Source organism: Delphinus delphis, chromosome 15 (genome assembly GCF_949987515.2).
Source record: "Delphinus delphis chromosome 15, mDelDel1.2, whole genome shotgun sequence".
Classification (NCBI taxonomy): Eukaryota; Metazoa; Chordata; class Mammalia; order Artiodactyla; family Delphinidae; genus Delphinus; species Delphinus delphis.
The window spans coordinates 79,460,215-79,487,627 of record NC_082697.1 but is presented as its reverse complement, the minus strand read 5'-3'; the positions used below and the strand labels follow the sequence as shown (position 1 = coordinate 79,487,627).

The 27,413-nt window shown below is 49.3% G+C and overlaps 2 protein-coding genes across 7 annotated transcripts in view; one reads left to right on the top strand and one right to left on the bottom strand.

The window, feature by feature from the left end:
• Window positions 1–48: 48 nt before the first annotated feature.
• MDH2 (malate dehydrogenase 2) lies at window positions 49–13,572 on the bottom strand. The gene is made up of 9 exons (XM_060032267.2): window positions 13,439–13,572; window positions 9,494–9,662; window positions 7,881–7,964; window positions 7,280–7,389; window positions 5,805–5,930; window positions 3,107–3,184; window positions 2,173–2,272; window positions 1,679–1,830; window positions 49–361 (listed from the first exon to the last, which is right to left on the bottom strand). Exons 1-9 carry the CDS (start codon window positions 13,502–13,504, stop codon window positions 230–232), a joined length of 1,017 nt encoding a protein of 338 aa, XP_059888250.1. The 5' UTR covers window positions 13,505–13,572; the 3' UTR covers window positions 49–229.
• A 112-nt stretch (window positions 13,573–13,684) lies between these two features.
• Window positions 13,685–27,413, top strand: part of STYXL1 (serine/threonine/tyrosine interacting like 1) — a 63,488-nt gene continuing 49,759 nt past the window's right edge. For 2 of the 6 annotated variants that reach the window (XM_060032273.1, XM_060032268.1), the window contains exons 1-3: window positions 13,771–13,861; window positions 14,146–14,312; window positions 24,378–24,481. In XM_060032273.1, the coding sequence (XP_059888256.1) occupies window positions 14,293–14,312; window positions 24,378–24,481 (124 nt within the window). In that variant the 5' untranslated portion in view covers window positions 13,771–13,861; window positions 14,146–14,292. Of the gene's footprint in view, window positions 13,728–13,770; window positions 13,862–14,145; window positions 14,313–24,377; window positions 24,482–27,413 lie in introns of those variants that run through there. The other 4 variants (XM_060032270.1, XM_060032271.1, XM_060032274.1 and 1 more) reach the window with 4 other exon arrangements.

Genomic DNA, 27,413 nt, shown 5'->3' with positions numbered 1-27,413 from the left:
TCCAATGGGGTTCTGAAAGCACAGTATTTAATTGGAGACCTTGGAAAAGAAAATCAAAGCCTGCTTTTATTGATGCACCGACAGACTGACCCGCGATTTGGAAGGGGTAGTTCGCTAATACAATACTCATCATCAAAGCAAACTGAGAAGACCACGGTGCCTGAAGTGGCTTTACAGCGACACGATGCCTTAATAAGTTACGGAGATGGCCTGCTCGTTAACCGCCTTCTCACTTCATGTTCTTTACAAACTCCTCTCCTTTCTTGATGGAGGCTTTCAGCTCAGGAATGGCCTCGGCGATCATCTTCTCTTCGAAAGGGGAGATTTTGCCAATGCCTAGATTCTTCTCGATGCCCTTTTTCTGAAGGAGAGAGGGGAGGTGGTAAGATTTTACAAGAAAGTTTCCATGAATGGGTTTGTTACAGAAAATCCCACTTGTAACTTCATCAGCCCTGCCTCGCCTGTCTAACCGGTGGCTCCTGGGCAGCCTGCTGAGGGAGCCGCACACCCTGGGGACGGGGCCGGACGGGTGTGAGCCGTGCCAGGAGCTCAGCTTCTGTCATTCAGCCCTGGGCTGGGAGCCGGGCTCTGGCACTCACTGTGTGTGCACCTGTCACGCACCCGCCAAGTGTGTTTCCTTATCGACCCCACAGGAGGCTGTGAGGACACATGTGGGTTGCTTGGCACACAAAGAACTCAATAATTAGTAGCACCTGAGTTATTCTCCCTGACGCGGAGCGTACTTTTGGGATCTAGTTTTTTTCCCAAGTTGGTAAAGGACTGAAGAAACACTTTCATAGCCACCTGAATCCAACATAATTAAGGAGCTACACGTCGGACGTTAGGAAAACAGCAGGCTGGCGTCCAGGCTGCCTCCTCGGAGCCTCCCTGACCAGGACTATCAGCCTTGGGGGCCTCTCCTACAGGCCCCACCACGCTGCACACACCTGCGCTCAGCTGGCTCTGGAGCTATAACCACAGGTAGTTCTGGAGACCAGTGTCGGTCTCAGGGATTTTGGACACCAGGGTGTCTGTGGGAAGGGCTTCTTTCTGGGCACGAGAGGAAGGCGAGCACACATTTGCCTGATTCCAGCGGGTGCCCACGGCTAAGACGTGGAAACCTGCTCACTGAAGACTCGGTTAGGAGTCAAGCAGACCAGAGAGCTGCCCCAAACCAGCCTGGCTGAAGCCAGCAAGGTGACTAGAAGGGCCCCGTCCCAGTGCATTTCAAGGAGGAAAAGCAGTGAGACGAGGAGCAGGGCCCAGGAATGCCTGAGCTGGAAGGTCTAACACGTGTGCACGCCCCGGCAGGCCCTGAGGTCAGAATGAGAAGGAACCAGCACAGCCTGGTGCGGGGAAGCCTCTTCTGTGAGGGCTGTCCGTGGGCTGCCTCGGGACACAGCGAGGGTCTCACTGGGAAACCTACCCAGGCGGCCGCTGCTGACCGGCTGCTGGAGCCGTGAGATCCCCGTCAGCCCCCACAGACTGAGGTTTCTCCCCGCCACTGCTTCTGGGATGCTTCTACCCTCAAAAGTCCAAGCACAGGCCAGGCAGTGAGATGCAGTTACTGCACAAGGAAATCTGAACCATGGAGCAAACGCACGGAGTACAGCTGCTGAGTCTCAGCTACAGAAAATGCTCCTCCTTCCGGCCAAGACCTGGCCTCTGGGACACATACCCCCAGCAGCAATGGTGTGGAGAAGTACGGACAGTCCGTTTCTTGGGACTTAACGAAGGAACATTCGACAACTCCTTCCTTTCCGTTCATCGCATCCACGAGGGAGAAGACAAACCGGGCTCCGGCATACGCCATGGATAGGGTGGCAGAGCCTAGGAGGACAAAGGCAGGTCAGCCAAGCTAGCGCTGCGACCGTAAGACCCAGACGAGCTTCCCCGCCAGCTAAAACCCCATCTGCATAACCCCCAGCTTTCCAGTCTCATCAGGAATTTAGGTCAGCATCCCTTGAAGTGACAGACCCGCAGACGGCACGCAATTAGCTCTGCTGACCTCAAACACTACTCCACGCCCCCCAGCAAGCCGCGCTGCCCTCTGACCGGGGGGCTGCTTATCGAGCAGAGGGACGTGAGGCTTAGAAAAGGACCCGCTCCTTGCTGGGCCCTCACGAGTCTTCGGCTCTGCCTCCAAAAGCCTGGGGCCACCTGGGCGCCTACCTGCTCCGGCCTTGGCCTTGACCACCTCCGTGCCGGCCTCCTGGATCCGCCCGATGAGGGGGGTCAGCTGGTCCTGGGGGAAGTCCACCTTGGGGGTGCACTGCAAGTGCAAGTCACAGGGCTCACGTGAGCAGGACCAGGCTCCGGTCACCTCCCAGCCCCACGCCCGGCGGGCCCCGGCATCGCTGCCACGTGGGAAACCAAGACCTTTTCCTTAAAGAAAAAGCCGACTTTGTTGGGAGGTGTAGTGAGTTCTCTACTCATTAAAAAAAAAAAAAAAAACTTTCTCTATTTTGGACTAATTTTAGACTTAGAGAAATGTTGTAAAAATAGCAGAAAGATTTTCCTCACCCGGCTTACCCTGATAACACTTTACATAACCACAGTGCAGTTATAAAGAACAGGAAATTAACTAAACCACAGACCTTACTCAAGTGTCACCGACTGTTCCACTACCGTCCCTTCTGTTCAGGGTCCTGCCCAGGACCCACCAGCACCCAGGGACCTCGCCTTTGACTGCTTCCTCAGTCCTCCCCTGGCTTTCAGGACATCTGTCAAGGGTACTGAATGCTCGCTTTGTAGGATGTCCATCAACTTAGGTTCAAAAGGTGCTTCCTCAGTATTTTCTCCTGAGGTTATGAGGTGATTTATCTTATTCTCAGTGGTGTTTACCTTGTCTCTCCTCATTTTTAAAAAAAGCAGCTTTGCCTGCTCTGACCTAATCAGGAAGGTAGTGATGTTTCCACCAGCAGTTTTCACTGCGTAGGAGCTGGCCCCTTTGAACACCTTCTGACCACACTCACTCCCACAGCTGTGGACGCTTCAAAGTAACAACAGACGGTGAGATCCGTGTCAGCCTGATACGAGGGCCCCAAAGTGAACCTCTGAACTGTGCTCGTGGTCTTGAGGCTTCCGGGCAGGGTGACACACGCACCTGAGAGACCAGGGGGATGATGGTCTTCCCAGCATGGCCGCCAATGACAGGAACGCTGACGCGAGCCGGGTCCAAACCCTGGTCACCGAAAGTGGAAAGCCTGATTAACTTTTAACAAGCGCTTTGAGTGTAAAACACGTCATATGCACCTAAAGCACCAATACCGGAAAAATCCACAGAACTCGGAAACCAGGTAAGAGGCCGCCTGACTCCAGCCGTGCTCACATGTCCCACTAGGCGCCCCCTGCAGTTTCAACACATGCAGTGAGTAACTCGGTGTCTGGTGAGGTCACTCCGAGGCTTTCCCTTCACAATGTGCTGAAAACTGCCTTCGTGAAGGGTCCCAATTCGTTCCCATCAGTCCGACAGCTTCTTGGAATCAGAGGATGACAAATCCTCTTTCCCACACCTGATGTCATCCCCATGCCTTAGCTCAGACTTACGTGCCTACGCTTTGTTACAGAGAACATACACCTCGTATCAGAGCAAGACTCCAGAACACCCAGGGGTGAGAAGTCCGTCAACTCAAACAGTGATTGGAACAGAAAGAAGGAAACCAAGTTGAAAGGGGTCACAACGCCAAGGTTCATTAAGTGGGGCTTGCTGGGACGGCTGATTCATTTGTTAAACCGGAGGCAGGATGCCCCCAAGAATCTGCGAACCAGGTATTTCTTAACACAGTCAAAAAAAGAAGCTGGTGGGAGTAACGGGAGGGGGTGAGCAGTCCCAAAATGCTGCCACCTTCCCCAAATGCTGCAGCTGCTAAAGAGAGACACCGTAAGTTAGGAACCAGCCTTGCCTAGGTTGGGGAGCCCAGCCACAAGGGTGGGCAGACCCAGCAGCACCGTTAACGGACATGCACGGCAGTGTCTACAGGCCAGGGCACCACGCCGGTCACCAGGGACACAGGCACGAACAGAAAGGGCCCCTGCTTTTGAGAAGCTCTTTGTCCAAAATGAGACAGATACAAACAGACGCTCCAATGCAACGGGTGAAGCCAGCCACAGGGTGGCTCTGGAAGGCGCCTGAGAGAAGGCCTCCTGGGGCAGACCTAACTTCATCTGGGAAGGAGCAGGACTCCACCAAGGGAAGCGTATTCTAGGCAAAAGGAGCAGAAAGAACAAAGACCTGGGGGTTCACAGGGCAGGTACCATCAGCAGAGCATGAAGTGCAAAGGGCAAGCGCAGTGGAAGGCGGGGGTAGAGACGGCCGAGGGGGGAGCCAGAGGCTGCGAGGTTAAGGGCAGCCTTTCACCCTCCATGCAATCCAGGAACTTTTCAGAATGCCAGGCAGCCTGAGGTAAAGGGCGCACTCCTTAACTGATGGATCCAGGGCGGAGACATGCTTCCCCACCTCACATGGCAAAGCTTCGAGGCCAAGCCTCCATGGCCTAACAGAACTCTCTGTGCGAACACAGCAGCCACGTGGGGCTTTGGAGCATCTCAAGTGTGGCTGGTGCAACAGAGGACCACAGTTTCTAATTTAATTATAATTAATTCAACTAGCCACAGGTATCTACTGTTGCAGCAGGATCAGGGGACCGGGGGAAACGCGTGCTTCCCCCTGGAGCTGGCAGCACCACGGGACCTAAGAGAACGAGCACTGCTGCTTCCAGGAACCGGGGGCGTGTGCCTCGGGAAGCTGGAACCCCTGCCTCCCGGCCTGGGTGCGTTCAGACTCGGCTTCACCGAGACACGCTCCGCAAAGCCTTTCCTGACTCAAAGCCAACCACAGTCTAAACACACGTGCACTGAAACGGTGATTCAGTTGTCTCTGGAATTAAAGTGTCTCTTTCCGCTTCACTCACAGAGCTCCCAGGCCCCGGGGCCACATCTCAGGGATCCGACCCCACTCGGAGAGCAGAGCCTGAGGAACACGCCAGAGCGTGAATTGCAGCGGGGCACCGTACCGTCCACACCCTAGAAGAGAAGTGCTGGGTGCAGGGGAGGAAGAGGAAGGTCAACGGTCCTGCGTGCGCCCTTCTCACTAAGCTGTGTGCACGACAATTATTCCTGACTTGGGAGGACCCCCTCTTCCACAAGTTCACGAAAAATGGCCTGAAGCTCAGGAGGGACACTTATTTGGGCCAGAGGAAGTGGTTCTGCTGGGTCCATAACCCAACAGACTAGACAGCGAACTGTGAAAGGTACCGAGGACTCCAGACCTGGCGCCGGTGCCACACCCACCTCGGGACAAGCCTGGCGGCTCAGGAAGAAGCAGGCAGCCAGCAGGAGCAGAACTGAGGTAAGTCACTGCAGGCACCCAGGGAGTCAGAACACAGACCAGGGACAAGAATTCTGACATGATTTCAGGGACTTTCCCAAGTTCTTCGTGTTTGCTGATTTTATCATTTGTCTAATGGTTAGCGGGTAAAACCTGTTAGGACCAGTTTTCAGACCCGAGCCGATGAACACGAAGAGCACAACCCAGTCTAGCCAGTGAGAAACCCAGGGAAAGCCGAACCCTTGCTACAGCAGGGAGAAGAGCGAGCCTGGCCGGTTCCAGCCCGCAGGGGCCTGCTGTCTGCGTTCCCCGCGCAAGCTGCTTCCCACCAAGGAGGCGAGCTATAAAGACATTTAAACCCTCCAGCTACATGTGGCCTGTAAGGGCCCCGGTGTCCTCCAGGCCCGTAAAGGAGCCAAGAATAGCCAGAGAGGTTCCGAAAGGGAACCTGAAAGATGCCCGAGGCAGCTCTTACCTTCAGTTCTGCAACAAAAGTGTTGGCTCGGACAATGTCCAGGGTTGTCACCCCAAATATTTTACTGGGGTTGTATACTCCGTGTTTCTTGAAAACTTCTGCTGTGATTGGGATGGTGGAGTTAACCTAGTAAATCCAAGAGAGAGGGGCACAATTTGCCTGTGTTCTGAGAGCAGAGCCTCGTGACAGGAGGAAAAATCTTCTCGTCAGACCATGAACAAGCTCTAAGCTGTCACATTAAATTGCCCTGATAAGCGACCCTCACGATGGAAGGCCCCCTACTCTAAAAGACTGCTGCTTCTCCCCACCACGAGAAAGAAGAAACCATTCGCTGGGGGAGGCACTCTTCTCCTTGGCGGCCTCCGAGCCCAAAGTTCAAACGTGCACGTGACCCTTCGACTATCAACTTAAAAATGTGATGGAGGATCCACAAGGCACCTTCTGCTCCAGCTGGGACTTAGCCCAAATGGCCATTAAAAAAAAAAAAAAGACAGTCTAGCAAGAAGCTACAAGCTACAAGCTCAGTCCCAGCTCTGTCACTCTGTGTCGTAACCCCGGCCAAGTTACCTCAACTCCTTAGAACTCAGTTTCTTAAAACGGGAGACAACTACCTCCTGAGGTGGGTGTGAAGATTAAGTGACTTAATACATGGCAAGGGCTTAACACATTACCTGGTACATAGAAAGAATAAAAACAAGACAAAAACAGCGAGATTTATATTAGGCACCGGTTAATCAGCCCCCCAAGATCTTCTGACCAGTTGCCCCCGAGGAAAGGTGAGCTGGTTGGAAAGGGCAGGATCCTCTTCTCAGAGGCCACGGGCACAAGCTCTGCGTGTTTATCAGCGGCCACGTTCCTGAGTCCACATCAGTGTCACTGCACTTCCACCCAGATCCTTCTTGTACTCGCGAGACCAGATCAACCAGCAGGGAGGAACAGAAGGGCTGCTGTCAAATGCAACCTGAGGCCCTGCTAGGGCGGGCGTGGGAGCCACAGCCAACTTCTCAGGAGGGACACAGCACCCGGAGTTTCTGAACTGAAGAACTAGCTTCCTGCAAAAAGCAGCAAACAGGGCCTGGGGGGCTGCGTACAGGACCATGTGTGAGTGTGAGGAGGGAGGGGGCGCCAGGAAGCAGGAATTGCAACCCCCAAGTAGAACACAGGAAAAGGAGTTAACACGCTACCACAGTCACGGCTGAAGCAGCCTCAGGAATGGGCTTATTTTCCAGGTGGAAAAACTAAGATACCGAGAGGGGAAGCGATCTGCCCAGAGGCACACGGTCGATGGGAAAACCAGGTTAAAACTCACTTGGTCTATGCCAGAAGGAATCCTTAGGAAATAAATTTAAGGGCCTTTTATTAGCTCATCCACTTTATCCATTTCAGCACATGAACCTGATTATTCCCCCTCTAAGCACAGAAGCACACTTTTGCTAACTGTGGACCTTCACGCGGCATCAGCAGCCGGCACTCACCGGATTTGCAATGATGCAGATCATGGCCTCGGGGCAGTGCTGGGCACAGGCAGCAGTCAGGGTGGCCACAATCGTGGCGTTGGTGTTGAACAGGTCATCCCGGGTCATGCCTGAGAACAATCCAATTCGAGGTGTTCATAAACACAGGACGAATTTCCAAACGTGTACCACGTTGTGTGTGTTTGTTGTTATGGGAAATTCAAACATGAGTGAGACAGGGTCCCTGTTTCAAGTAAATCCATCTTGTAGGGAAAACGGCCCAGTGTGATAAGTGCCAAGATAGACGTCTGTGAGGGTGGAGCGTGGGGAGGGAATGAGGGGGGTTATACCCGAGGAGGATCACCAAGGACCAGTACAGCTTCCAAGGTGGAGGCAGGTGGAGGAAAGGGCCTTGCATGCAAAAAAAAAGTGCACACAGAGCACAATGAGACTGGGCGAGGGGACCCAGGGACAGGTGGAGGGCTTCATCTGTACCCCACAGGCACTGGGGACCCTTTGGAATTTTTTCTGCAGCAGAGATCTGACCAGATCCATTTTTCACAGAAAACCACATCCTCAGCTGACTTGTGGGGAGATGCTAGGCAAGGAGTTCAACACACACCTGGTTTTCTTGGGACTCCCGCTGGAATCACCACCACGTCGCAGCCCTTCAGGCAGTCTGGCAGCTGCTCAGGTCCGAGGTAACCTGGAAGAAACACCCACGTGAGCAATTTCACCACTTCCGACTTGGAGAGGCCAGCACGTCTGTGGGGACAGAGCCCGGGTAGGACGGGCCCACCTGAGTCCAAGGCCGGCCACAGGCCTCAAGACAGGCTGGAAGGACCGCCCACGAAGGGGTTCCTCTTCTGGAGAACTACCACTGTGGGCCTGATGACACCGGCTGGCAGGACAGTCTCTTTCACTCCACTTTCCTCCAGCCTCACCGGCCCAGCCCCGATTCGGAACAGAGTAACCGTCCAGGTTCCCACAGAATCGGCCAAGTCGGCTGCTTTTCCTTATCCAACCCAACTCGCCAGCACTTCTCAGTCCTTCTCGGCTCCCAGTAAGAGCTGCTTATTCCACGTCCCGGTCATCCTAACAAAAGCTCTGTCTCGGAGTCAGATCAGAAGGCACGGTGGAGGCCAGGAGAGAAAAGCCCCGTGCTGAGAAGCAGGGACGAAATATTAGCATCCATTCTGTTTACTCCTATCATCCGAGGAATAAAAGGTCCACTTTCAAAGATCTCGGGGAAATCGGCCGAAATCTGCTTTGATTTGACTTCTCCCTTATTGTGGGAGCTTTTGGAAGCGCAAATATACAGCCCAAAAGAAAATGAGCAACTAATTCAGAGGGACCACGGAAGGCACACGAACAAATGATCTGACAGTCAGTCAATCTCCTGTGCTGTCTACACCAGATGAAGATACATGCAAACACCATCCAACAGTCTCACACTGACAGCAGAGACAGAAAGCAGTACAAGTTCTCTGCACAGCAATCTGATACTTTATAGTAAAAGCTTTAAAATAGTCATACCTACTCATTCTACTTTTAGGATTCTTTTTTTTTTTAAGGATTCTAAGAAACAAGATGTAAAGATAAAGATGTTTACACAGCCTAGCTATTTACAGTAGAGCAAAACAGGAAACAGCCCAATGGACAACACTGTGGGTATAATAATAAATAAGTGATAAATTATAGTACACCTTTAAAAATGATTTTACCAAGAATTTGGTGACATGGAAAAATGCTGCTATAATATGAAGGTAAGATAAGCAGGATATATATAATTATATGTAATTATGAGTGACTTCTTGGATGACATAGCTAGATGTCCCTTGGATTTTCCTAAGGTGGCCATGCTCTGAAGAAGCTGGCAGAGGAAACCCTGGGGTGGAGGGACGGCCCAAGGTGGGGAGCGGCTCGCAGCATTTCTCACTGCCCCCACGCCCCTGCACGAGGCTGCCTCTTCCCCATCCTCATATTACTTGTTAAATTATAAAAAATTAAAAATGGGAAGGTGAGACCACCGTTGTTATTCTCAAAGACACTATTTAAATTTTTGTAGACTCAAGTCAAAAAAGGTGCAATAATATATAAAATTTAATTCTAAAATGAACATGGAAACCCCAAGTCTCTGAACACCTAGTTTCACTTAGGAATCTCACTCTAAACCTGAGTCCTGGCCGACGGGGGAGGACAGGTGTAAGTTTTCAGGGCCGGCGTGCTCAATACCTTTTACTGTCGCCCTGGTCTCTATGTGGCTCAGGTCGGCGGCCACTCCGGGCGTATGAGCAATATCGTAGAGGGTCAGGCGGCTCACCAAGGGGCTGTTCTTCAGGAGAAGTGAGAGCGGCTGCCCGATTCCTCCGGAAGCCCCCAGCACGGCTACTTTAGCATTGTTCTAGAAAGAGACACAGAGAGAGGACTGTGAAGATGGAATCAGCATTAAAAGGATTCACATGGTAATAAACTGCAGAGTACTGTACTGGGTCTTTTTTATTGCAGCAGTACCAAATGAAGATGCAATCGTATTCCTACCATTCCAAAGGCCCCCTTTCCTTCTGAAGTTCAGAGGTTTGCCTCAGGAAAATGGGGGAGAACTCATGTCTCTAGATGCTGTGACAGTCAGGGGCATACTCCTGTACCCTCCAAAACGGGAGCAAACTTCACTCAATCGCCACCTGGACTCGTAACAGAAGGCTTTCCTTCAATGTGCAGTTTTATTATTTTTTAAATAAATTTATTTATTTTGGGCTGAATTGGGTCTTTGTGGCTGCGCACGGGGCTTTCTCTAGTTGCGGTGAGCGGGGGCTACTCTTCGTTGCAGTGTGCGGGCTTCTCATTGCGGTGGCTTCTCTTGTTGCAGAGCACGGGCTCTAGGCACGCAAGCTTCAGTAGTTGTGGCTTATGGGCTCAGTAGTTGTGGCTCACGGGCTCTAGAATGCAGGCTCAGTAGCTGTGGTGCACAGGCTTAGTCGCTCCACGGCATGTGGGACCTTCCTGAACCAGGGCTCGAACCCGTGTCCCCTGCATTGGCAGGCGGATTCTTAACCACTGTGAGTGAGGCTGTTTCTAACCTAAACTCACAAATGAGAAGGGGAGCCTATCCCGGGCAAGCAGGCAGGGAGCTGCCAGGGAAGAAGACAAACTGAGAGAAGAGCAGCCACAAGAACGCAAAGCATGGCGTGTGGTCCTCTAGGGCAGCCGTGTACTCTGGGTCTTTACATTATCACTGCACGCTGTGTTCCACAGCAACGGATGCTAGTAATAACAGGCTTCCGTTATCAAAAACAAAAATCAAACCAAACCAACCAAAACTCAAGCCGAAACCAAAACAACCACACAGTGTCATCTGCTCGAGGAAACTAAAACTCTAAAAAGCATATATTATATCTAAGATTGGAATTCAGGTTTCATTTGTTTGTTTTTAAGTTGGTGCTTTAAAGGTGGACCCTTGACTTCATAGAAAACTAGCTGGACCAACCCAGAACCTGAGGTCTGGCAATCTCACCCATCTTCAGACCTTCAATTATCACTCCCACATCCTGTCCCGAATCCTAGGGACTCCCAAGTTCCAGCTCCACATTCCCAGTTCTGTTAGGCATACCCACTGGTCCCACAAACCCAACTGTGTAAATAAATTTGTCCTTACTACCTCTCCCATCCCTGTTCCCAAATGGCATCTGTGTGTACCCAAATTCAAAACTTTAGAGCTATCTTCTGCTTCTTCCCTTACTGGAGACACCCAGTTAGGACACGAAAGGACTTGGCATCTCAAACATCTTCCCAACCTGCCCCCCGATTTCCATCCTGATTCCATTATCTAACTTAGGTCCTCAGCTCCACCTCTAAACCACCCTTCCAGAAATTCAAAGTTTTAATCATTTCCTTGGGTAAAAAATCTTCTCAAGTTCCTCATGCCCAGATTACTCAGCCTGGCTCCCAAGGCTGACCAGGGCTCCAATGTGGGGAGCATAAGACAGTTCCCTTGGTGTGCAGGATGTCAATGTCAAGGCTGTGTCTTTATTTTCATCAATCAGGTGAAGAATTAAACTCTACCAAGAAACAGACTGACCTGGTGCTCTCAATTAGGGTCCTTAAGTGAATCAGTCCCACGTGACACAGAAGATGAACCCAACACAGGGAGAAGAGGGGACTGCTCTCAGTGTGACGAGGTGATGTTATTGTTTGTATATTATAAGGTTTCATCAACTTAGTTAATATTTATAAAAACATAACTTGTAAGTGGTGATATCTTTAGTGAGATGAGAATCTTTGGTACTGCAGGTTAGCTCATGACCTCTTTGTAAACAAGCTGTTTCCAAACTCCATATCTTTTTCCACGTTGAGGAGTGGTTGTCAACAGCACACTGTTTAGCAACGGGGCTTTGAAAATGGATGTATAGTAACACTTCCTTCACTTCTCAGTTTTCTTTTTTTAATCGGTTATGGTTTTTAAATTTCTGTGTTTTGTGTCATACATATTAGTACATTAGTACATACGGAAAGACATAAATACACTGAGGTTGAAGTCTCCCTAGGCCAATGTACCATCTGGCTCAAGCTCATCTTTCTGACTTATACACTTATATACTTCAACAACTCCACCTTTATGTCCAGTAGGCATTTTAAACTCAACACATCCAAATCTGAGCTCCTGATACCCACCCCCCTACAATCACTCTCTTCTAGCAGTATTTCCCACCTCAGCAAATCTCAACTCCAAAACCCAAAGCCTTGGTTTTCTCCATGTTCCTCTTTCTCTCCATACACCTCATGAAATCGTTATCAGCAAATCCCACTGTCTTACCTGCAGTTAATCTCCCTTCCCCCACTCCTCAGCATCAGTCTTCATCACCTCCACCTGTCCTACGTTTGTTTACTCACTGTTGGCTTAAGTGCCACTTCTCACTCATCCTGGTATCACCTGCAGCACCCAGCACAGTTCTGGGCAACACGGATACTCAAATGTACTCATTCATATATTTATTTTTCGAATGAACTGAATGCACAGGAAACTGATCTGAAGAACAAAAGCTAAGTAAGAAATGTGGAACCTCATTTAATAATCACCTCCCTTTTAGGGTGTGGTACTTCAAGAGGCAATGTGGGCATCTCCTGGATTCTAACTTTGGTGGTATTAGAATCACTTGGGGAACTTGGTAAAAAAACACGGAGGCCCAGGTCCTACCCTCCTTCGATGAGCCTCGGCCTCTGATCTTTACCAGCTTTCAGGTGATTCTGACACAACAGAGTTTGAGAATCGCTGCCCTAGAAGAAGACGGCTAAAAATAGCTTAGGCTTAAGTAGTCTCAGGCCAAGCCGCGCAGTTAACAACACCCGGGCGCAGGCCCAGCCCGCCCACCGCAGGAAGGAGCCTTCAAAAGGTCCTCAAGCGGAAGCAGAGTCTTCGGGTTCTTAGAGGAAAGGCTTGATGATCCAAAACAGTCACTGACAGTGGTCAGGAGAGCTGAATTTTAATCCTCTGGCCAAAACACTGTGTAACCTTGGACCAATGCTCTGCCCTCGGTATCTCTGCCTGCCTGCACTATGGAGTTAAAAATTACAGTGTAGGGGCTTCCCTGGTGGCGCAGTGGTTGAGAGTCCGCCTGCCGATGCAGGGGATGCGGGTTCGTGCCCCGGTCCGGGAAGACCCCACATGCCGCGGAGAAGCTGGGCCCGTGAGCCATGGCCGCTGAGCCTGCGCGTCCGGAGCCTGTGCTCCGCAACGGGAGACGCCACAACAGCGAAAGGCCCGCGTACCGCAAACAAAAAAATTACACAGTGCTTGTACGGACGCTGCAAGAACGAGGTTAGTCTCTCAAAATACTATGGAAAATAAGTTACTTTCGGCCCTAGAGCCCTGGCTTCTCCACCTTGAAGGAGCACAGGTCAAGAGTAGACCCTCTGGGGGGCTCGGGGGCGAACTGGGAGACTCGGAGAAGCGCCCCGGTCCTGAATCCAGCTGGACTACTTCCCCACCCCCGACTCCTGGGCTTTCTCCCCCGCACCTCCTGCCCGGTATCAGGGCCGGTCCAGGACGCCACAGCCGAGGACCAGCACCGGGTGGCCCTGCGGTCCAGGCTGGCCCGGGGGTCAAGGCTGCTCGCGAGCCAGGAGCACACGTGGCCTAGGTCGGGGAGCCTCCACCTGCAGGCAGCCCCTCGCAGGACCTACCTGGGCCGAGGTGCTGAAGCTGCGGCGGAGAGCGGCGCTGGCAGGCCGGGCGAGGGCGGAGAGCATGGCTGAGACGGGCGGGGTGCGGACTGGTCGGCGAAGGAGCTGGCGGTAGGATAGTGACTCCAACGACCTCCACGCTGCACCGAGCCTCCCGGCTCTGCTCCACCTGGCCTCGCGAGAGTGGCCTGGCTTCCGGCACCCCACCTTCTAGATCTCGCGGTATTTCGGCCACATCCGGACTGTCGCGGAGGCCGGCGGAGGGACGCTCTCCGTGCGCAGTTCTGGGGTGGGTCGTTGTGCGGTCCGGTGCAGTGCGGCCTGTCGGGGAGACGCCGTCGGAGTGGGAGGGAGAGTCAGCACCCGAGAGGTGCAGGAAGACAGGCTTTAGGCTGGAAGAGCCCTAGAGGAGCGATTTTGCAGGTGGGGGCCCCAGACAGAGGCTCTCATAGGGAGACCGGCTGAGGTCGCGCCGCAGGCCCGACAGAATGGGTGCGGCCCGAGCCCCCCCCCCCAGCTCAGCCCAACCCACCCCTCCTGTCCTTGGAGGCGGGAGGGGCTCCGAGCTTTGGAAAGCTCTGGAAAGGGAAGGGGGGAGGGGAGGTTGAGAGTCCCGCGGTTGGGGTGGAGGATGAAGGCTCATCTAATCAGTCACTCCCGTGCACCCCTCCCCCCCCCCGGTCGCACACACCCCGTCCACCCGCCAGTGTCGTCGTCCCTCCTGGTGCCCAGGACCTTCTAGTAGAGATTACAAAGCTTTAGAGACACCTCTACCAAGAATGGCCGACCCTGAGCACTGACGTGGCGCGAGACACTGTTCTACGAGTTTACAGGAAAGCAGTCCCGCGTTACAGATGAGGAAACAGGTATACAGGTGATAACCTGCGAAGTCACCCAGTCCCTGCCCCTCCGGTCTGCCCAGCCGTGCTGTGAACCCGGCCACACTGTTTCTGCTTTAGGGACCAAGAAACCATGGCTGAGCTCAGTTAAGTGGATTCGTTCAGAGTCTACCAGAAAGTAAAGATACGGTTTCTCCTCACAAGAAGCATATTTAAGTTGATCAGTATCCTTATAAGCTTCATGTGCCCCACTGCTGTTTTCTGGGCATACAGAGAATTCCTTGCCCACAAAAAGTTCAGGGTCAAGTGGGACAGGTAGGTGTGTGGCAGGTTGTTAACCTTAGAGGAGTGTACAAACCCAGTGGGGGGGACCAGTGACCGCTTCCCTGGGAACAGTGGTCAGGGAACCAGCGGTGAAAAGAACAGTTAGCACAGGTGCTGAAGAACCTATCCGTAGGAGGGAGTGCATGGTGCCTGGCTTACTCTTTCCTCCCTCCTTTCCACTTGTTTATTGAGCTACTAAGATGTGCCAGTCCAGTCTTGGAGCTGGGTGTTCAACTATGAACGAGATCCAGACACTTTCTGCCTTCCGGGAGCTCAGAGTCTAGTGGGGCGACAGGTAAACTGCAAGCAGCATGGTATGGCTAACACCAGGAAAATTACGAGGGGCTGTGGGAACACAAAGGAGGTCCATCTACCCCAGATTTGGGGTGGAGGTGGGGGCCATGTGAGAGAGGACTTAGGAGGATGAAACATCTAAGCTGAGATGTAAAGGAAGAGCAGGAGTTTCTCAGTGGGACCATTCACCTCCACAGGAGGGAGAGATCCTTGCCTGGGCTTTGGACCTCTCGAAGCGGGGGCACTAGGAGCTGGGCGTTTAACAATGGGAAGTGTCCAGATGAGAAAGAAAGGGAAAAGAGCCCAAAGACAAACCTGGAGGAAGGGACAGTGAACAGATAATTTCTGTTGGAGAGGGGACATGAGGACAAACGGTGTTCTTTATCTTATCACTGACTGTGTTCTCCCTAATTGTTTACCCCTCTATCTTACCACTAGAACTGAAAGCATCTTACAGTCAGGTTCTTTCATCTCTTTATTGTCCAGCATCTGACCAGGCTGAGAGTGGGTTTCTGAATTTTGGGAGAGTTGAGTGGTTTTAGATACAAGGCTGGAAAACCCAGATTGTGCAGGACTTAACCGAATGTTAGCTGAGAAGTTTGTATTTTATTTCTCGGGAAGCAGGTGTTTATCAAAGGCTTTTGTGATGCCACCAGAACTGTGTTTGAGGAAGATTAGACCGACTTTGGCGTGTTAAAAGTTCCAAGGGGGGAAAAAAAAGTTCCAAGGGAAAAATGTGCAGGGCAGGGAGATTGTTCAGGAGGCTATCTAATGAGATGATAAATATCTGAGTTACTGTCATGGTTTTAGAAATGGTGAAGTGGGGCCAAATGAGGGAGAGGGAAGAATTGATAAGCGTTTGTGCCCATCTGGGTTTAAGAAACAAATGGAAGTGATGTGGGAAACCAGCCTGAGAGAACTGTATATGTACAGAAATGGAATTCAGGGTGTGTGTGGAAGGAGAGCTGGCTGGAGAAAAAGTAAAGAGTTCTGTTTTAGATGGGCTACATTGGAAGTGATGGTGAGTTGTCCATATAGAAATATCAGTGGACACTTGGGGAATTACTCCAAGGGGAAATATGGGATTGAAACCCCTGAGAGAGGCCAGGGCTGAAGTCATCCCTATAGAGGGGAGAGCTGAGGCCAGGGGAGAGCTGAGGCCAGGGGAGAGAAACTAGAGTCACATTCTCGTGTGCTCACTCCCACATCTGGGGCTGGAACTCCTTCCCACCCCCCTGGCAAGTCAGTCAGCCCCTGTCAGCATCTCCACGGCGGGGAGTCACTACCTCCCAAGTCCTCTACTCGGGCCATCCCAGCCACTTGACTGTTAGAAAAACGTCCTCACATTCAGCTCCTAGTTGCTTCCCTTTAAATCGCAAAATGGTTCATAACACTCTTAGCAGCTACCGTATCAAGAATTGACTTTGTACCAGGCACCATGCCCTGCTTTGCAAGTGTAACTGTTAACAGGGAACATGCACAGCCTCATTCAGGAAGCCTAGTGCAGTCAGAAAATGGCTGTATGTCTTCATCCCCATTCTTCCTCTAAATCTTTGCTTGCCCTTGGATTACATCAAGCCACCAGGACAGACTTGTTGCAATAGCCTAAATGTCCTGTTCACATTAATAGTCAAAACTCTGAACTTTTAAGTCAGTGTTAAAGCTGCTCCCCTTCCCCTCCTGAGCTTGCTTCAGGCTCCCACCTTGGGAGTGGAGAGTGGTTGTCTTCTCCATTTCTCCATCTTACTTCCTCACTACCCCTCATCCCTGAAGACTGAGGCTTCAGGCCCATCAGTGTTGGTGGAGGGGGTTGTGAGAATAAAGATAGGGGCAGGAAGGGTCCATTTGGCATTAGTAAGAATTCTCTGAGCTTGATGGGAGTTTGTGGCTGACACTTCCATGTGGTGCTTTTGTGGGTCTCTCTTACCTGCAGTTCCCTTGACCTGGGTGGTTACACCTCAGCCTTGCTGTTTCCAGTTGCTCCCTCAACCCCTGTTTTCTGGAATCCTCCAGTACCTGAGATTGGTCCATTGTCTGTCCAAGTGGCCCTCTTGGGCAAAGTCCCTTTAAGATTGCTTCTAGTTGGCCCTCTCTCCTGCCTGGCCCACATCTGGTCTACAAGAGACACATAGGTATCCTTCACCCCATCAAATTCTGGGGGTGTAGGCTGTTTCAAATGCAGCTGCTGCTCTTTGCTAACAGCTAACCAGCTTCCGATTTTTCCAGGCAGGTGCCCACCACCAGCCTCTGTGCCTGCACAAGCTTCAGAGGGCACAGGCCAAGCTATTCTAGGGGTTTTCTTTCTGGTTTCGTGAACTGCTTCAAGAAAGCTGAGACTTGTGAATATTTGAAATCAGGGAGAAAGAGGCTGTAATAGAGGTGAAGAGCTTTGAGATGCTAGAAGTCAAGAGAGAAAAGGATTAGGTGGGAAAAGATGAGGTCAGAGGACACTTATCCCTTTGATTTTGGGAAGAAACTTGAAGGGCACCCAGCGGGCAGTTGGTGAGGTAGGGCGGTTTGCATCCCGTGGCCTTAGCCTTCCCAGCCAAGACCTAGAAAATGAGAGAGGTTGCTGCATGGTGAGGAGGTTTGGATAACAGTTGTAGCCATTGGGGAAATGCTGGGAAAATCAGGAACGGTGAGAAAGGATTCATTGGCAGCTCTGGGGGCCCAGCTGAAGGTTTGCAGTGTGTCCTTTCTGTGTGTCCAAGCTCATGTGGCTTCTCACAGCCCAGACCCCACACCAAGTTCACGGATGTACGGGTGGGCCACACACCCACACATTTGTATCCTTGAACACAAACACATGGTTCTATACGGGGGATTAAAAGCAATTATTGCCATATAGTTTACATACAGTACAGTATACAGATCTTCAGTGTGCAGTTGGATAGTTTTGACAGTTTGCAGTCTTCTAACCACCACCCAAAACAAGCTATAGAAGCATTTTCATTATTCCAGAAAGTTCCCTCATGCCCCATTCCCCAGACAGCTACTTCCTGACTTCTATCACCATAGATTAATTTCACTAGTTCTTCATTGCATGTTTTCATACACAGTATAGAAATACATTGATGTCCTCCTTGCCACACCCCCACACAAGCCGCACACGTGCACCTATACTGACCATTTTGTTCCTTACAATAGGCTGGGGCCACAGTCGAGCTGTCAGGTTTTTGCTCTTAGGTGCACATATTCTATGCTAACCTACCTTCTCTTCAACCCTAAAATCGTACCTCAAAGTGCAGTATTTCAAATCTTTCCTTTCAGATCCCTGGAGATAAAATGAAGAATTAGAAAGGTGGTAATCATCCCACCTGCCTGAGAGTTTGCTTTATTTTCCTCTAGGGTCTCTAGAATATCGGCAAATGGGGACATAAAATTTTAAAACAGAACTGTTTAGATATATAGCTTAACTTTCAGTTGTGGCCCAGCTGGAAGTCAAAGGGTGTGGCTTTCCAAGATACATGCCAGCAGAGCAACTAGGAGATGGTGGACTGGTGACAGCAGAGGCAGCAAGAAACTGCTGGCAAGGAGCTCCCAAGAGCTGAGAGTCGCCGATGGTGGCAGATCTGAGTCGGGAGCAAAGCCTGCAGTCCTCCAGGCCAGCTGGAGGTCAGGGAAGTGAGAACAAAGCTGAATCCAGAGGTTGGTCATGTCCAAGAACCCGTGTCAGGTGCAGAAGGTGGGGCGCTAGCCCAGTTGAGCAGAGGAGAAGCAAGTGCTGGAGACAGAGTTGGAGGAGGTGAGACCAGACCTGGTGGCCACACAGCCTTTGTGTAGCAGTTCGCTAGCCGCTACCTTTGACATGTGAATTGCTGCATGGGTAGGCCTGTCACCCTCCCAGGACCACTAGGGTACCTTTTGGGGGTGTAGTGGGTCTAGGTTTGGGGCGATGGGAATGAAGGTAAGATAGACAAGGGACAGGGATGTGGTGGCTTGAGTCTGGGCCTCTGGAGATACTGGTGCTCACTAGCTACAGGACCTGGAGCTTCTCTGAGCTGAGAAATGGTTTCAGGACCACTTCTGCAGCCTCCACAGCTCTGGGGTGCTGCGGCCTGTGACTGTGTCCTCTAGCTTTGTCAGGGTTCAGGCCACAAGGAAGGTGTCTGATTGGGATTGAGGAAAGACTCTACCAGATCCCTTAGGAACCTGACCCTTAGGCAGCATCACTGGATCCCCCCGCTTACAAACTTGGCCAGCTCCTGCTCTGGTCTTTGGCCTGAGATTTCTCTGAATGGTGCTTTCTGTCTGCTGGACATCCGGAGACTCCTAGATGAAATTGAAAAGAGAGAGAAAGTAGGAGTAAAGGAATTTGTTTCCTAAGCTCCTGCTCTGTGCTGGGCCCAGTTCTGGGCAATTTATGTTTGTTATTTCAACATAACATTCCTACAGCCTTTCCAGGGTGTATTATTGCCTCAGTTTACAGGTGAGAGCATTGATGCCTGTCACTGTATTTAAGCCTGGGTCATCCTGGCACAGCCTCAGTTTCCCACACAGAACCAGGGCATAGTGGGGTTGGCTGTGGACCCTGATTCATATCTGTGCAGTCCTCTGGTCCCTGCTCAGCCTGAGCCAGGAACCCAGAGTAAAGCTTACGGTCTGACTTCTCCAGGAGTGTTGAGTGATGCCTCTTTTCCACTAGAAGCAAATGCCCATCAGTTGTGTCCACCTGGACTGTCTGGGCCTGAGCACTAGACCAAGCTCTCAGGACCCTGGAATACCTGTGAGAAGGATGGGGTCAGGCCCAGCCTCTGGCAGTGACGCCATCAGTCAGAATGGAATTGGTCAGGCATAAGGAGGCAAGAAGGCCTGGATCTGGCCAGTTTCCCCTTAGTCTCAGGCTATGATGACCCCTAATGAAACATCCCTTCTCAAAGATAGACACGGTCTTTTACTGGAGCTGAGCTCTCCAGCCCAGCTGTGTCTGGACGGGAGAGAGAGCCCCACACAAGCCCCCTAGGTTGAAGTTCAGACCAGGTCATTACAGGGAGGGTGAAGAACCTTCCTGCTGGTGGGTGTCCAGTGTGCAGAGATGAGGCCTGTGCTGGCACCCTGCTCTCCTGGCAGTAGGTGGCTCCTCGCCACCCAAAAATCTGTGTGGATTTCCCAGATGGGTCAGTTCATAGGAATATTGGTATCCTCTCACCCTATGAAGCCAGATCCCCAGGAGGTGCTCCCTTTGACCTCCCTTCCCACCTGCCTGCCCCATGACCCTTGCAAGAGCTATTGCACTAAATGCCCTGAAAGTCTCTTCAGAGCTGTGCTGTGCTAAAAGGGCCCAAAGGGGGATGTCTTAGACTTGCCATCCTGGCTCCACTGCTTTGAATAGATCACCAGGAAATGAGACTTGGTGGAAATAATCATTACAAATGAAACAGTGGCAGAAACCATCCTCGGTAAAATCTGATACAGTAAGAATCTGATTAAGGAATCAGATATTTATTGTAAAATGCACAGAGAAACAAGACTTGATCTTGGGAGAAATAATTTTGGCTAAACAAAATTGAAAGTGAAAAAAATTGGAACTGGTTAACTGTGAAATCAATTGGTTAACTGTGAAATCAATTGGTTAACTGTGAATCAATATAGGAAATCAATTAAGGGATTAAATCGGCTTAGTGGAATTCATCTAAGAAAAATACTTTTTGCAAAACCTCATCGACATTTGTTTAATGGTTCTATATAAAAGCTCAACATCAGAATATTCTTAGGGCCCAAATGGTGGAGCCAAGAACGTCTTCCACCTTTCAGAATTTGGAGTAGTGCTGGAAGGGCTGTTAGCTACGTCCGGTCCTCCACCCACCGGGGCTAGTGGCCCTCCTCATCACGGCTCACAGGGGTGCGTCTTCTCTCAGCAGTGTGCCGTTAGGTTCAGGACTGTACTTACCCTCCTGAAGTTTACCAGCAGGTGAGGCAGGTCTTTTTTTTTTTTTTTTAAATAAATTTATTTATTTATTTTTGGCTGCGTTGGGTCTTCGTTGCTGTGCGCGGGCTTTTCTCTAGTTGCGGCGAGTGGGGGCTGATTTTCGCTGCGGTGTGCGGGCTTCTCATTGCAGTGGCTTCGCTTGTTGCAGAGCACGGGCTCTAGGCGCGTGGGCTTCAGTAGTTGTGGTGCGTGGGCTTAGTTGCTCCGTGGCATGTGGGATCTTCCTGCACCAGGGCTTGAAACCTGTGTCCCCTGCATTGGGTGGATTCTTAACCACTGTGCCACCAGGGAAGTCCCAGTGAGGCAGCTCTTGCTTGACAAGGGAGAGTGCCCCCTTTGGGAAGGAGATGTCTGAAGGAGTTGATTGCTGGGGCTGGACTGGGTTTTTACCTGAACGCCCAGAGACAATCCCTTGGCTAGTGAATAAAGAGATGGAGGTTGTAATGGGGAAAGTGGGTGGGAGTGTGAGGATGGGCTCTGAGCAATAGACCAGATAGGTTAGGAGCCAGCTTTTAGGTTGGCTTAGCAAAGTTGTGGGACTAGACACAAAACTCATCCTCTCTCCCCTATGCTCACCACCTCCAGAATGGCCTGAGATCAGGACTTTCAGAGGCAGAGGACCTGAGGGTACGAGTTGGGATGTCCTCAGGAAGGATCTTTATGTAGCATCTAGAAGTATGGCCTCAGGTCAGGATGGCCCCATTGGTGAAGGCAGGAATGGTGACTAGTAATAATGTAGTCATTCAACACGTGCTTACTGAGCACTAGTCTGCATCAAAAATCCTGGGCACTGGGTGAGGACACAGCAGTGAACAAAAAGGTCAAGGTCCGTACCCTCAGGAGCCGTATATTCCACTGTGGGGAGACTGATGATAAAACAAGCAAACAAATGAGTGCAATAATGCAGGTGAAGACAAACTCGTAGTTTGCAAAGATCACCCTGACTGCCATGGGAAGATCAGACCGTAGGGAGAAAGCAAGAAGCCCAGTTGGAAAGTACGCATCCTCAGGAGAGAGATGCTAGTCCCTTGGTCTAGGATGCTAGCCCTGGACCCGGGTTTGGAACATATTTAAGTAGTAGAGCTAATAGATTGGATGTGAGGGACTGAGGGAAAGAGAGGTTAGGGGTGTGACCTTGAGTAACTAGGTGGCTAAATGGTGCTGTTTATTGAGACAGGGAAGACTAAAAGACATATTGGAGGTAAGGCACGTGTAATTTAAACATTCCTTTTGGGCCATGTTTTATTTGAGATGTCCATCAGGCGTCCAAGTGGAGCCTGGAGCTCAGTGGAGAGGTCAAGTAGGGGCCATAGTTGGGGAGTCGTTATTATACATGGGGTATTCAAGGGACTAGATGAATCACCTAGACTCTAGGTCTTAGATGCTTGTTCTCAACTGACAGTGACTTTGCCCCTCTTCCAGGGGACATTTGGTGAAGTCTGGAAACATTTTTGGTTGTTATAACTGGAGGGTGGGGTTGCTACTGGCATCCACCCAGTGGAGGCCAGGGATCCTGCTGAACATTCTGCAACGCACGGGTCGGCCCCACGACGAAGCATTATCTGGCCCCAAATGTCAGTGGTGCTGAGGTTGAGAAGCTCTGTCCCAGGGTGAGAGTAGATAGAGAAGAAAAGAGATGACTGTGCCCAAGGGCATTCTCATGGAGACAGTTAGAGCAGGAACTGTCTGAGAGGTAGGAGGGAAGCCTGGAGAGTGGGGTGTCCTGGGAGTGGAGAGTGGGGAAGGAGGAGCGCTCAACTGGGTTACTGAGGCTCCATGTTTGAGCACAAAGAGAAATGACTAGTGGATTAGGCAAGAGGAGTATTTTTGATGACCTTGATAGGAGCAGTTTCTGTGGTTTGGGGTCAGAAATTCCAGGGGAGAAGGTTGTACCAACAGCTAACAATTACTGAACACTTCCTCCCTGCTCAGAATGTCTTACATGTGTAATTTCATTATTCCACACACAACAAGTACTATTATCCTTGTTTTACCGAAATGGCAATACTATTTTTACCCCCATTTTACAGAGGTAGAAACTGAGGCACAGAGAGGCTAATTATTCCCTCAAGTCAGGCAGCCAATAGTAGGTGGCACAGCAGGGGTTTGGATCTAGAGTTTGGAGGTGAGGAAATAGAGGCAGTGTTAACACCACCTTTTTTTTTTTTTTTTTGGTATGCGGTCCTCTCACTGTTGTGGCCTCTCCCATTGCGGAGCACAGGCTCCGGACGCGCAGGCTCAGCGGCCACGGCTCATGGGCCCAGCCGCTCCGCGGCATGTGGGATCTTCCCGGACCAGGGCACGAACCCGTGTCCCCTGCATCGGCAGGCGGACTCTCAACCACCGCGCCACCAGGGAAGCCCAACACCACCCTTTTGAGAAGTCTTGGCTGTAAAGGAGAACAGAGACTGGTACAGAGGATGTTTGCGTGCCACTAGGAATGACCTGTATGGAGGGTGAAACTGATGATGCTGGAGGGGAGGCTGAGAGCTGAAGTCCTTGAGGAAGTGAGAAGGATCCAGGGCCCAAGTCAAGGGGTTAGCCTTTCTGGGGAGCATTGTTCTGGTAATTCTGAAGTGGACCCTAACTGTTTTGAGCAGGATACCCCTGGACTTGACTGGCCTTCAGAGGTCTTCTGGCTGCCCCCACCCCAGCTAAAAGGTAGCCTCCCTGCAGTAAGCTGCTGCACAGGCCCAGCCTTCCCCCTCAGTGTCCATGGGGCACCAGAGACAGTTGTGCCAAGGAACCAGTGTCCCAAGAGCAGCCCTGTAATCAGGAACCAGAGCCCAGGCTGGCTGGGCAGTTCTGTCAGTACAACTGAGCCATTCTCCTCCTTCCACAGACCATCACGATCTTCATCATAACCCTAAAGGCCCCTCACAAGGGCACCTGCGTCGGCCTCCCCAGGGTCTTCACTCATTACTCTCTTCCCACTGTTGCCACACCAGGCTCCTTTTGAAATCTCTCAGATACTAAGTTCCCTCCTGTTGTCAGTTTCTACCTCCTCCATCCTCTCCCTCTCCTCTACCTGCCTAGGTCTTGCCTAACCTCCTGTCTCAGCTTAGCAATCACATCTCAGACAGCCCTTCTCTGATCCCAGCTAGGTGAGGCCCTCCTATTAGCACCTCCCATGACACTGGATGCTGACTCTTTTAAAAAAAACGCTTTTCCTACTCACAATGTATTTTTTTGTCCAGTGTCTGCATTCCATGCTAGACTGTAACCTTCATGAGGGTAAGTCTAGTTTACCACACTTATTTCCAGTGCCTGGCCTGTGGTAAGTGCTCAGTAGTTATTTACTGAAGGAAAGTGAATTGGTGACTGTTTTACAGCCTGCTTTGTATTTATATGGTTCAGATATGTCGTGTGCAACGATTATCTCCCCTACACACATTTCACTATCAATTTTGGAATTTTCCTTGATCACATGCATGATTATTTTCACCTTTGTTTGAAGGCATGTTAAGAAAGAGTTGAATTATCTTACTTTGTGGTCATTCATCTAAAATAGAAAGATGCACTAAGCTTTTACATGATTGATTCTTCCCTGTAGGATGAGTGGTTTGGTTTTGTGTGAACCAACAGAGCTTTACAACATCTTGAATCAGGTCACAAAACTATCCAGATTAACTGAACCCAACTATCTCTGTTTATTAGGTAAGTACTTTAAAAAATGTTGTGAACAGTGTCCTTCAAAGATTATTTTTCATGAATTAACAAACTTTGAAGAGTAATAAATTACTTTAGAAAACTATTAAACTAATTAGGCATAGCTCAAAATGCTACTATTAACTGTCATGTGACTTGGAATATTGCCAGATTAAATAAATCTAGAAGAAAAGTTCCCAGAAGACTCATGTTTGAGTCCTCTTACTATTGTTTTTAGTGAAATATTTTAAACGTCTAACAAACACATAGTAATACACATAAGCGCTTATGTACACACCATTCAGATTTAACATAATAAAAAGTTACACAAATGTACCCCTCTTTTGTACTCCATCCTGATCCTCTTCCTTTCCCTCCCCGAAGATGACTGCTTCTGTATTTTTACACGTTTACGACATAGGCAGGCATCCCAAAGTAATGTATGGTTCAAACATTTACATAAACAGTACCATAAGGTACAGTGATCCTGCAACTTACTTTTTTTTTTTTTTTTTTTGCGGTATGCGGGCCTCTCACTGTTGTGGCCTCTCCCGTTGCGGCATGTGGGATCTTCCCAGACCGGGGCACGAACCCGTGTCCCCTGCATCGACAGGCGGACTCTCAACCACTGTGCCACCAGGAAAGCCCAACTTACTTTTTTTAAATTTAGTTTAATTTTTTTTTTATACAGCAGGTTCTTATTAGTTATCCATTTTATACACATCAGTGTATACATGTCAATCCCAATCTCCCAATTCATCATACCCCCCTGCCCCCACTGCTGCTTTCCCCTCTTGGTGTCCATACGTTTGTTCTCTACATCTGTGTCTCAGTTTCTGCCCTGCAAACTGGTTCATCTGTTTCCCCATTTCTGTATATGAAGATCTAGTTTATTTTAACTGGTAGTTGCAATATATATCCATTCCTAATTGATTGTGGTGTGTTGCTTGCATTGTGTTGCTATTATGAACAGTGCTGCAGTGAACAGTTTGTATCTCTCTCCCTATTCATGTGCAAGAATTTTTTCAGAATATATTCCCAGAAATGGAAGTACCAAGTTGCACATTCACCTTCACTACATTATTGTCAAATTGCCCTCCGAAGACATTGTATCAATTTTATACTCCAATCAGCAGTGTAAGAAACATACCTACCAATACCTGGTTTTGTCACCCTTTAAATTTTTTTCTCTGATTGGCATGAACTTGTATTATGATGTTTTTCCCCACAATTAAAAACATCGTGTTTAAAATACACATAAAATTTACCATCTTAACCACTTTTAAATGTCCAGTTCGGTGGTACATCATCACCATCATCTCCATAGCTCTTTTCATCTTGTAAAACTGAAACCCTACACCCGTTAAACAATAGCTCCCCATTCCCTCCTCCCTGCAACGCTGGTAACCACCATTCTACTTTATGTCTCTGATTTTGACTACTCCAGGTGCCTCATATAAGTGTAATCATACAGTATTTGTCTTTGTGACTGGCTTATTTCACTTAGCATAATGTCCTCCAGGTTCATCCATGTTGTAGTGCGTGTCAGGATCTCCTTTATTTTTAAGGCTGAATAATATTCCATTGTATGTATATACCACATTTTGCTTATCCATTCATCCATCGATGGACACTTGGGCTGCTTCCACCTTTTAGCTGTTGTGAATAATGCTGCTATGAACATGGATGTACAAAATATCTCTCTGAGACCCTGCTTTCAATTATTTTCAGTATGTACCCAGAAGTGTAATTGCTGGATCATGTGGTAATTCTATTTTTAATTTTTTGAGGAACCACCATTGTGTTTTCTGTAGCAGCTGTACGATTTTACATTTGTACCAGTGGTGTACAAGGGTTCCAGTTTTTTGAAATCGTTGTCAACGTTGTTATTTTCCTGGGTTTTTATTTTTATTTTTATTTTTAGTAACCATCCTAATGGGTGTGAAGTGGTATCTCATTGTAGTTTTGATTTGCATTTCCCTAATGATTAGGGATGTTGAGCATCTTTTCATGTGCTTATTGGCCATTTGTATATCTTCTTTGGAGAAATTACTATTCAAGTTCTTCGCCCATTTTTGAATTGGGTTGTTGTTTTTGAGTTTTAGGAGTTCTGTATATATTCTGGATATTAATTCCTTACAAGATAGATGACTTGTAAATAATTTCTCCCCTTCCGTGGGTTACCTTTTTACTCTGTTGATATTGTGTTTTGATATGCAACATTTAAGATTTTTCACGAAGTTCAACTTGTCTATCTCTTCTTTTGTTGCTTGTCATATCCAGGAAATTGTTGCCGAATCCAGTGTCATGAAGCTTTTGCCTTATGTTTTCTTCTACAATTTTTATACTTTTAGGCCTTACATTTAGGTCCTTGATCCATTTTGAGTTGAGTTTTGTATATGATGTTTAGATAAGCATCCAATTTCATTCTTTTGCATGTGGATATCCAGTTTTCCCAGCATCATTTGTTGAAAAGACTGTCTTGTTCATGGTCCCTAGGGAGTCCACATGAATTTTGAATAGATTTTTCTATTTCTGCAGAAAACATCATTGGAATATTGATGGGATGGCATTGAATCTGTAGATTGCTTTGGGTAGTATTGACAGCTTAATATTAAGTCTTCCAGTTTGTGAACACAGAATTTTTTTTTTGTCTCTAATTCATTTTGTAGTTTCCAGAGTTCAAATCTTTCAAGTCCTTGTTTAAATTTTATTCCCAAGTATATTATTATTTTTAATGCTATTGAAAATGGAATTGTTAATTTCCTTTTCAGATTGTTCATTGATAGTATATAGAAATACAATTGACCCTTGAACAACGTGGGGAATAACCTGTGTATCACTTATAGTCAGCTCTCCGTGTCTGTGGTTCTTCTGCATTCGTGGATTCAACCAACCATGGACCATTTAGCATTGTAGTATTTATTATTGAAAAATATCT